The sequence below is a fragment of the Vombatus ursinus genome, unplaced genomic scaffold, assembly GCF_900497805.2.
Source record: "Vombatus ursinus unplaced genomic scaffold, bare-nosed wombat genome assembly UNPS02014781.1, whole genome shotgun sequence".
NCBI lineage: Eukaryota > Metazoa > Chordata > Mammalia > Diprotodontia > Vombatidae > Vombatus > Vombatus ursinus.
Window position 1 is genome coordinate 24,624,803 of NW_020954559.1, and position 11,105 is coordinate 24,635,907.

The following is an 11,105-nucleotide window of genomic DNA, read 5'->3' on the forward strand; positions in this document are numbered from 1 at the left end:
GCGCAATACCTAAGCAATGCCGCTGCCTGCCCTGGGGGCGCTTACGGTCTAGCTGGGGAAAGCCCACTGCACAGTTGGCTCACTGTGGCAATTATCTAAGTTATCTAAGAGTGGCAATTAAGCACGAGAACTTCCTCCCAGATGACAGTTCCTCCAATCAGGGCGCGACACGCAGCAGCCACAGCACACCCGAGGAAGCAGCGAAGGGCGGGGAGACCCGCGCGGGGAATTGATTAGTTGAATCCGAATGCACCAATCAAGCTAGTTTGGAGGTTCCGTTCAGCGTTGCACGCTGGTGCAATCGTGTGCAATCGTGTGCACGCTGGCACAGTTGCGCACAGGATCCGGGAGGGGCTCGCTTGCTTTGTTCCAAACCCTGCTTACCTGGAAAAAGCCCGGAGTCCGCGGGCGTGCTTCCGGGAGCTTGGCTCTTTCTACCCCACCTCCCACCCTCCCCGGTGGTAGGCCCTGGGTCTGATTTGTCTTTTCCTGGATCTTGGCCCCTCCCCACGCCGCACGCCGCACGCCGCACGCCGCCGCCGTTAACGATTGCTGTCCTGGGCTACTCTCTCAGCTGCCGTAGCTACTCAATAATAAAACAGTCCGTGGACATTTATTGAGCGCCTTCTGTATGCCAGGCTCGATGCCCAGCTGCTAATAGTCACGCGAATCCGCGGGTTGGGTGAACTAGCGGCGCTCCTGAATTGCATCCAGCGCCAGAGAGAGAAAAAAACTTTAGTCTCTTACTGGATTCAGAGCTGGAAGGGGAAAAGAAAAAGGGAGAAGGGGACTTGCATTTATTGAGCACCTACTATGTCCCGAGTACGTAGCAAACCTCTTGACGATAGGGAAGGGATGAGGTTCATTTTGAGGTTGAGAAAATGGAGGCCAGGGGAGGTTTAAGCGACTCGCCCCAGGTCCCACGGCTCGTTAACTGTAGGAGTCAGAATTTGAACTAAGGGCATCCCGAATCGGGGAGACCCAGTCCTCCATTCACTATTAGCACAGATGCCTTTGAGCAATCGCTCATCTTCACTGCTACCATCCTGGAAAACATAGCACCCCAATCTTGCAGCCCCATCAGTGACCCCTCCCCCCAATAAAATTAAGGTTTAAAAAAAGAAAAAAAAACTACTTTCCAAGGGATCTATTTGTTGTTCAGTCGTGTCCTATTTTATTTTGCAAACTGGGTTTTCTTGGCAACGATATTGGAGTCCACCATTTCCTTCTCGAGTGTGTCCGAATTTTACACACTGAGGAATTGAGGCATTTAACATGGAGTTAAGTGACTTGCCCAGGTTCACACAGCTAGTAAGTATTTGTGGTGGAATTTGAACTCAGATCTTCCTGAATCCAAGCTGGATCCTGTATCTACTGCACCACCTACCTGGCTCCATGGGATCTATTAGAGGTTATCTAATCCAAGATTTCTCAACCTGGGGTCCATGAACTTGTTTAATATTTTGAAAACAGTATTTCAGAAGTTGGTCTTCTTTGTAATCATACATTTTATTACTGCTTTTCCCCAGTTTCCTGGCCCAGTTCCAGCTCTCTTTTCTGTTGCAAGTAGTATATATAGAGGAACAAAATTGCTAAAGCATTTTGTTACCAGACTTTTTCCCACTTCAAATAGCTCTATGGAAGTGACTCATGATTCTAGAGTATAAATTTGGAAGTACACTGAGCATTCATTAGTCTCCCTTAAGCCAGAGATAATTGCCTTGACAGGTGAAATCTTTTAAAAATTTCCTCAAAGGGCAGCTAGGTGGAGCGGTGGATAGAGCACCGGCCCTGAAGTCAGGAGGACCTGCGTTCAAATCCTGCCTCAGACTAAACACTTGACCCATACTAGCTGTGTGACCTTGGTCAAGTCACTTAACCCCCATTGCCTCACCAAGAAAAAAAAAATTTCCTCAAAAACTTGCTAATGAAATTTCAGAACAGGGAAATTTTCACAGTGATCAAAAGGTAAAGTGAGTTATTTTTTTCTTCTACAAGATTCTCCAACCCTGTCTCAGCTGGTAAAGGGCCAGAGGCAAGACAGTGAGAAAAGAATTTGCAGCATTTGGTAGCATTTAGGAAATGTTTTCAGGATTTAAGTACTAGAAGATTAAATGTTCTTTAGTTCAGTAATCAGTCCTGTGCTTAACTCTGCATAAAATAGCCCTAATTCCAAAGATGAGTAATAATAGTGCTGAGGGTTCCAAAGGAGATTGTTTTATCTGTCCAGGTTGGAAGAGTTAGTCCTTAGATATACAGATTCTATGTGGAAAGTCCTGCTTTCACATCAATATCATTAGAAGAGATCCAAAGACCACATGGACAAAGATCAGAAAGTAGCAAATAATCTAAAATGGATTTATTGGGCTTTGGAACAAAATAATTGATGCTTTTCTCTAGGAGTTTAGAACAGGGTTTGACATGTAGTAGGTAATTAGCTTTATAATTCATGGTTTCCTCTGAGTGTTTAGAACAGTGTATGACACATAGTAGGCGTTTAACTTTATCGCTTTAACAAATGCTTTTTTACTCATTCACTCATTCATTCTCTTCTCCATCCCATTTGCCTCAATTCCCCAGTAAATTTGATGGAATCCTAATGAAGCTGTCCCCAGCCCCAATATTCTAACTTCCTTATGGGCCTCACAGCAGGCATGTCCTGATTTAACCACATAATCTGGCTTTAACCACAGGCCCCCAGACTCAATCATAGGCCTCACTGAATAGCAGGCCCACTGTCCCTAGTAGCCACTGACCCCAGACTCAATACAGCCCCTGCCCCTATCTAGCCACTGCCAAGCCCCCATTCAATATCCTAACTTCCTCATGTATGCCTCACTGCCGCACTAGAACAACAGGTATGCCCATGTGTTAGAATGTTAGACACCACCTCTAGCTAGCCACTGCCCCCAGACCCATTCATCATATTTCCCTCAGAAACAGCAGGTATGTCCATGCATTCAACCACAACCACATCTGTTTAATCCCAGACAGGACTACAACAATCAGTCAATCAGAAAGCAGCACCACCAGGACTCCTGAGCAGGATGTGGGCCCAAAACAATAGAAAGGACTTTCCCTAAGTAGGTACCTGCACAATAATAGTTAAAGAACTGATCTAGAGTAAACTTATGAAGTAGACAGGCTTATTACAATATCATCATAATATATTAATGCCCTCCAAAAGGGTTTTTCTGTTATGCATTGGGGGTAATCGCATGGGCAGTTCCTCCAAGGCTAAGACCCTTCCCCTATTACCAAATCCCTTGACAAACCCTTCCTGACTTTTTTACATAATTTCTCTTGTGTAATCAGCATCATTATACTATAAAATTACCTGTCTTGTCTTACTGAAGCTGCTAGTTCCTCTTGGAACTTAGCCCAATGGGGAGGTGTCACTCTCAATAAATGCCTTCACTTGGGTTGGAAGTGGTCTGAGTCTGGATTCCTTGAGACGACCTTCACAACACTCCATGAAACCACAACAAACTTACCTTTCTGATTATGTTTGAGTTGTTTAAAGTGAGTCTGCTTTGTCTAATTTAAAGCACTTTCTGATTGATACCGGGAACCATACCATATACTACAAAAGTGCTTCAAATACCTCATGATTTGTATAAGTAATAATGCACGTAATAAACAATTGGTTTTATAATTAAATGTCTTTATATATAACTTTTTTATGGAAAGGCAGTTCTCAAAGAAAGGCATCCAAACTATTGACAACTATATGAAAAAGTGCTTCAAATCACTAATAAAGAAAAGCAAATTTCAAGCAACTCCGAGGTTCTGATTCATGCCTATCAGATTGGCTGAGTTGTCAAAAAAGGAAAATGGCAAATATTGGAAGAGCTGCAGGGGAAACAGGCACATTAATGCATTGTTGGTGGAGAAATGAATGGAACAAGTATTCTAGGAAATAATTTGGAATGATTCCCCAAAAGTCACTAAAATGTCTGCACTCCTGACTCTCTAGATTTTATCTCCCCTTCCATAGAAACCTCTTTACCCTGGAAGCTCACTATACTCACTTTGAATTTCAAAGATTGAAAGTAACATCCATTCCTTTGATTGTCTGGTTCACCTCATAGCCTCCATTTTAAGGAGGATGCCTAAGTTAGCTATGTCTTCATTTCTTTCCAAGAAATGAATGCATTCCTAAATATGTAGACTTTCTTTACCGTTCTCCAACCTTGTACCTTCATCTCTCCCTCTCCCTACCTTACTTTTCAGCTTCCTTTTTATGTTGTATTCTACCATTAGATTAGGGAGGGATTGTATTTCTTCTTGTATTTGTATTTTCTGCACTTACCACAGTGCCTGACATANATATAAGCTTCTTGAGGGGAGGGATTGTATTTCTTCTTGTATTTGTATTTTCTGCACTTACCACAGTGCCTGACATAGTAAGTACTTAATAAATGCATTTTTACTTTACTTGTTGACCTGACTTAACTTGACCCAGTGATACTTCTACTAGGCCTATAGCCCAAAGGGATCAAAGGAAGAGGAAGAGGACCATACGTATAAAAATATTTATGGCAGCCCTTGTTTTATGTTGGCAAAGAACTGAAAACTAAAGGAGTACCTGTCAGTTGGGGAATGACTGAACAAATTATAGTATATGAATACAATAGAATACTTTTGTTGTTCCATTGTATCCAACTCTTCATGACTGCATGGACCAAAATGTCCATGGGATTTTCTTGGCAAAGATACTGGAGTGGTTTGCCATATCTTTCTTCAACGGATTAAAGTAAACACAGGTTATGACTTGACCAGGGTCACACAGCTACTAAGTGTCTAAGGCCAGATTTGAACTCAGGTCTTCCTGACTCCAGGCCCAGCACTCTATCCATTGAACCAACCTAGCTGCTGTGATGGAATACTATTTAAATACTACTTTTTTAAATGATTAAAGGGATGAGAAACCTGGGAGGGCTTTATGAAATGATACAGAGTGAAGAGAAAAGAATAACATTGTAAAGACGAGCAACCTTGATGGAATTACTCAAGAATTCTGACCAACTTAAGTATAGATTGGTACATATTTTTTGGACACTGGGATGTGTCTATCTATACCTCTCTATGCTTAATGATGTGACCTGAGGAGAAGGAGTTGGAAAGATTGCAGAAATTAGCACCACCTGAGCCATAAAATTTCCTGAAACTACTCTTGCTCTTCCAAATCCTACTTAGTCTACTTGTTGCTTTTGTGCTAATTTCAGTCATTCAAGAATCCACGATGTAGATGCAGAGGGGAACACCTTCCACAGCACAGGAGACAGTTTCTGCTCTGGCTGAAAATGTTATAACATGGTGGCCAACCTGATGGTGACGAGCCTCTTCAGGGCAAATCCTTAGACAACATAGACACAGACTATTTCTAGGCTCGTGCTCCAAGTTTCCCCTGCTTGGTAGGGCCTAACAGAGCTTAGGTTCTACTGGCATAGCCTTTGAGATCCCAAGCTCACTTTCAAGCCACAGTGAGATATGGACAATGGGGATTTTAGCACAGGCTTCCTTTACAAAAAGATCAATATCACAGAAATCTAAAATTGGAGGGGGTCATGGAGGACATCTATTGCAACCTTCTTCACAATGGAAGAATTCCCTCTACAAAACTCCCCTGAGTATCTCCTGAGACAGCAAGCTCACTATCATTCTATTTTTTAAAAGCCAGTATTTTAGTACCTCCTTGATTATTACTAAAGCTTGAATCACAATTCACAATTCACAGGATGGGAAGTGAAAAGATCAACAAAGAGATATGAATCAGATTAAAATTGAGAAATGTTTAACAAAATAAATAAAAATTCAACATAATTTTTTAAATTTTAAATGGGTGAATCCATTTAAGTTGGAAAAATAATAATAATAATAATTTATCCTGGAAATTCTACTTCCCCATCCTAAAATCAATGGGGTGGGGGGAAGGAAGTCCTTTCAAAAGGACTTAGTGACTGCTTATCACTTTATAGTCCTTCAGATTGCAGAGGTCCTTCTTAATGGAGATATTGATTAATGAGCATTAATTAAGTACCTACTGTGTTCCAAGCACTGTGGCAAATGTTGGGGATACAAAGACAAAAAAAGAAAGAGCCCTACAGGACCTTACATTTAATCAAGGAAACGTGTACCGACTTAAGTAAATACAAAATATATATAAAGTATATACAAGCTAATTTTGGAATGGGAAAGCACTAGCAGTTTTGATGTGGTGTGGGAGTTGAAGAGTGGTGCAGTGTGGTAGAAAGAACTAAAGAGAACCGGAGTCTAGTCTTTACTCTCCATGAGGCTTCCCTTCCCTCCTCTCTTACCTCAATTAGTGGAGAGAGTACTGGTCTGGGATTCAGGAAGATCTGAGTTCAAATCCTACCTCAGACACTTACTAGTTGTGTGTCACTGGGTAAGTCACTTAGCCTCTCTCAGCTTCAGTTTCCTCAACTGTAAAATGAGGATAATAGTAGCATCTACACTTCCTGGTTATAATGAAGATCAAATGAGATAATACTTATAAAGTATTTAGCATAGGACCTGACATAGTAGGTGCTCAATAAATGTTTGTTTCCTTCCTTCCTTCTCTCTCTGTGCCCCAGCTCTTTTCTCTATAAAATGGCTATAGTACATCTCTAATGGTCCTTCCATCTCTGAAATAGTATGATTGTGTAAGGGTAGGGTTAAAACTACCCATAACTAATTATAACAGGGCCTTACTATCATATATAGAAGATAAAATATAGTCTCAGAAATTCAGTTTACAGACCTTTAACTTTAGAAACAATGAGCTAAATTCTCCTAATAACTACTTACTGGTAATAGATTAAGAGCTTCTAGATGATAGATTAATTCTCTTAACCCACTGAGGTGCTATTAAGTAGACCTGAATTTAATAAGTTACTTCTTTCATATACTAAATGCCACCCCAAAGGTGGGGAACCAACAAAGCTTCTAAAGTTGTCTTAGGTGGTTTAATTTGGTAGGTCTGTAGGAAAGACCTGTAGATATCAAGTTCATATTTATTTGTTATGGGAGACCTTTTCTCTTCTTTTTCTTAGGGAGGGAGTGGGGAAGGTAGTTATAAAAATTTAGTGATACCAGAAAAAATGAGGAAAATACATGGGAATATTTTTTAAAATACACAGAAGGGAGCAGAAAGGGGGATAGAGGCAAGCACCACAGCATTGGAACCAATGTGTTTAATATGGACTTAAAAAACAAATTCCAAGAGGCATGTAGCAAATGTTCTTAAACTTTTTGTTTTCAGGACCCTGTACACTCTTAAAAATTGAGGACATCAAAGAGCTTTGGTTTATGTGAGTTATATCTATTGATATTTACTATATCATAAATGAAAATGGATATATTTTTAAAATATTAATTTACAATAATAAAGCATTTTTATGAAAAGTAACTATTCCCCCCCCAAAAAAGTGAGAAGAGTGACATTGTTTTATATATTTTTTGCAAACCTCTTTAGTGTCTGGCTGAATAGAAGACAGATAGATTCTCATATCTGCCTTTTTATTTAATCTGTGGTGACATATTGTTTTGGTTGAAGTACATGAAAATCTGGCTTCCCACAAGTAGATATATACATATATACATACATATATATGTTAAGAAATGTCTTTATATACATATGTCATATATACATATATGTCATATATACACATGTATATATATGTATGTGTGTATATATATATATACACACACACATACACACACTATATATATATATATATAGTGTGTGTGTATGTGTATCTCCCTGGAGGTCCACAGACCACACTTTGAGAACCACTATAATATAATTTTAATATAATATTAATTAATATTATATTAATATAATATATATATATTGTGTGTGTGCATCTCCCTGGAGGTCCACAGACCACACTTTGAGAACCACTATAATATAATTTCACAATATCATACAATCCTATTTTTCTGTTCTTCTTTGTATAAGGAAAGCTTTTTAACTTCATGATTTAAAAAAATTCACTTTGTTTTTTCAGATGAAGAAACTGAGTCCCAGAGAAGTTAAATGACTTGCCCAAGATCACACAGCTAGCACATAGTAGAGCTGATATTAAAACACATGTCTTCTGACTCCAAGTTTAGTGTTCTTTTCACTCTGGTATTTTCGCTTTCCCACTGACACATGGAACATCTCTCAGTTGCCCAGTGTATAAGCATCTCACACATCAAAATTTCTCAATAACAAATAGCATTTCCTGATAAATACACAATATGTCTTCCCAAAACACACCAAGTGTGTCTCAGTCCCACATGGGGTGCTTTTAGGCATGGGGAGCATCTGGCTTATGTAACAGCAAACACATTTAATGGTAATACCTAAGATCCACCTCCATCTATACAACTATATTTCCCAAGTAAAAGTATGCCATTAAAAAAGGTGAAGAGACTAATGACCAAGGCAGCTGAAGAAGTTTCAATGAGTCTTAACTGAAATTCGGAAGCTCTTGAACCTGTCTTCAGCAGACCATGACCTTAATTACAAAACAAAACATTTATTAAGTATGTACTGTGTGGCACTAGAGGGCAAAACTTGGGCTAATGGATAGGAGGAGTTACAGGAAATCAAAAAAAGAAAATTAAAGTGATGGAAGGATTTTGAGAAAACAGGGACTTTAATTCATTGTTGGTGGAGCCATTCTGGAAAGCAAATTGTAACTATACCCCCAGAGTCACCAATGTGCATACCCTTTTACCTAGTATTACTATTATTATACTGAACAAATTAGTATGAACACAAAAGAATATTATTATGCTATAAGAAATGACAAAAGGGATGGTTTAGAGAAATCTGGGGAGACTTGTATGAACTGATGCAAAGTGAAGTGAGAAAAACCAGGAGAATAATTTACACAATAACAACATTGTTAAGAAACAACTTTGAACCACTTAAGAACTATAATCAATTCAATGACCAAGTATGATTTCATGGGATCTATGACGAATTCTGCTACCCACCCTGTGACAGAGAAATTTTAGATTCAAGGTGCAGAATGAGACATATATTTGCCATGGTCAGTGAGGGAATTTGTTTTACTCACTAATCATATTTTTTACAAATGTTCAATTATAATTTTTTTTCCTTTTTTTTTTCTTTAACCAATTTGGGGGGTGGGAGGTTTGAGAGGAAGAAAAAATAAATGTTTGTTAATTGAAAAAATTAAATTTGATTAAGAAATATTCCTTCTGATTCTAAGATTCTATTATTCAATTGTCTTTTAATATTTGGCATGACATGGATCACTATTGACTTGAAAGAATGAGTCCATCTCCTGAAATGACAAATTCATCTTGAGAAAAACCCTGAATCTGTTATGTTCTCCAGGAAATGTTGTTCAGGGAAAAAATTCTTTCATTGTATAGATATAACAAACAATTCACTCCATATAACACAAGACTTTAACATAATGATGATTTTATTCTTTTATTACAAAACTGTAAAAATGTGTTTTAAACAAAGTCCTGGGAATACACTACATAATAAAAGAAAAAAATTGTCTTTTCATAATTTGAAACATTGCACTGCAAAGTTTTATTTTTGTTCACTTAAGTATTGTAATAAAAATAATCTTTTTTTTTTCTTAAGGAACTATTCTGAGCACCAACATTCCAAGAAAAGACATTTCTTAACTTCAGAGTTCATCTTTGGCCTGAAATTATAAAGAACAAAGTTATTAATACCTACACAATCCTTTCATTCCTATTACTGTATTTCTTTATTATTTCTTAGTATGTAAAATAGGAAGGACGCCAGGGCTCTTACTTACTTGGGGCCTCTGGACCCAAGGTAAATAATGTTGTGGACTCTCCTACTCTAACTTTAACCCTAAATGCTTAGGAAAAATTGGGTGAAAATGAATGCCAAGAGCAGTCACTAAGGAGAAAAGAGAATATGGCAGAGAAAAAAGAAGAGAGATTAGGAGTAAGGAGAACTGGAGGTTAGTGCTGGCTTTGATTATAATCTTGTCAAATACTTGAATGTGTGACCTTAAGCAACTGAAACTCTATGGGATTCCCTTTTCCCACCTGCAAAAAGAAGGTCTCAGACTTGATAATCTCTAAGGTTTTCTGTATTTACTTCAAATCATAAAAAGGCAGGATGTGGAAGAGAGGCAGTTCTACTGCCCAGACCTTACTTTGCTTAAATAATGTACACAGGGTATAATTATAGCCTATGGCTAATGTCTTTCTTCTTTTTCGACCTTCCACTAACTGGCAGTGAGCTATCTTTTTCCTACCAATTACCTCCTGGGTCTTTGCCTAGTTAGCCATTAGGGAAAGCTGGGTTGGGTGGTAGAACAAATTATGCAATAATTAGAATAGTTGTAGGTAGAATAGTTGTAGGTAATAGATTTCAATAATCTTACATTATAAAATCATCCCTAAAAAACCTAGTCCTTCATTATGCTAGTGTAGAAGGATGATTGACTAGGCAACATGAATGTGGGTACCATAACTTTTTTATATTATTATTACACTAGGGACCTAAAGGAGAGACTAATATTGTCTACATTAAAAATAGAAAACTCATTATTAAGGAGAAACTCTAGCTCTGAGATTTTAAGAAATAATAAAACTTGGAGAATCCAGGAATATAATCCCGCAAATCAATTCTGTACTATTATAAACACTTACAGGGGAAATCATTTAATCTATTTTTAAAAATGAAATATAGTCTTCATGCAATAAAAGTATGATAAAAATAGATATTAATGGATACCTACTCACTTTCAAAGCATGTTTACATAGAAGTCTTTACATATTCTAGTCCAGGGGCTTATTAAGATCAGTAACATGAAAATACTTTCCATGAATATACATATGAACTTTTAAATAAGTAAAGTTCAGGTATACTGAACTCATTTAAAAAAATATAGAAGACTCTAAGAACTATGTACACCTTGATGAAAAAAAAACCTTTCATAAGTTTTACATAAGATCCTGGAAAACTCAACCTTATCAATTCCCTTGATCTCAGAGGCCTTTAATAAAAAGTCTATTTGGCCTTTTCATAAGATCCACATCTATATATCTTGTGTGTGTGTGTGTGTGTGTGTGTGTGTGTGTGT

The 11,105-nt window shown here is 38.0% G+C and overlaps 2 protein-coding genes across 4 annotated transcripts in view; both read right to left on the reverse strand.

Annotated features, from left to right (window-relative positions):
• LOC114046243 (testis-expressed protein 30-like) overlaps nt 1–476 on the reverse strand; it is a 17,769-nt gene extending 17,293 nt beyond the window's left edge. The window contains exon 1 of one of the 2 annotated variants that reach the window (XM_027866502.1): nt 385–476. The gene's annotated coding sequence lies outside the window, so the exon portion shown is untranslated. Of the gene's footprint in view, nt 1–9; nt 186–384 lie in introns of those variants that run through there. The other variant, XM_027866503.1, reaches the window with a different exon arrangement.
• A 9,141-nt stretch (nt 477–9,617) lies between these two features.
• LOC114046094 (KDEL motif-containing protein 1) overlaps nt 9,618–11,105 on the reverse strand; it is a 22,419-nt gene continuing 20,931 nt past the window's right edge. For both annotated transcript variants that reach the window (XM_027866337.1, XM_027866336.1), the window contains exon 12: nt 9,618–9,686. In XM_027866337.1, the coding sequence (XP_027722138.1) occupies nt 9,669–9,686 (18 nt within the window). In that variant the 3' untranslated portion in view covers nt 9,618–9,668. The remainder of the gene's footprint in view (nt 9,687–11,105) is intronic.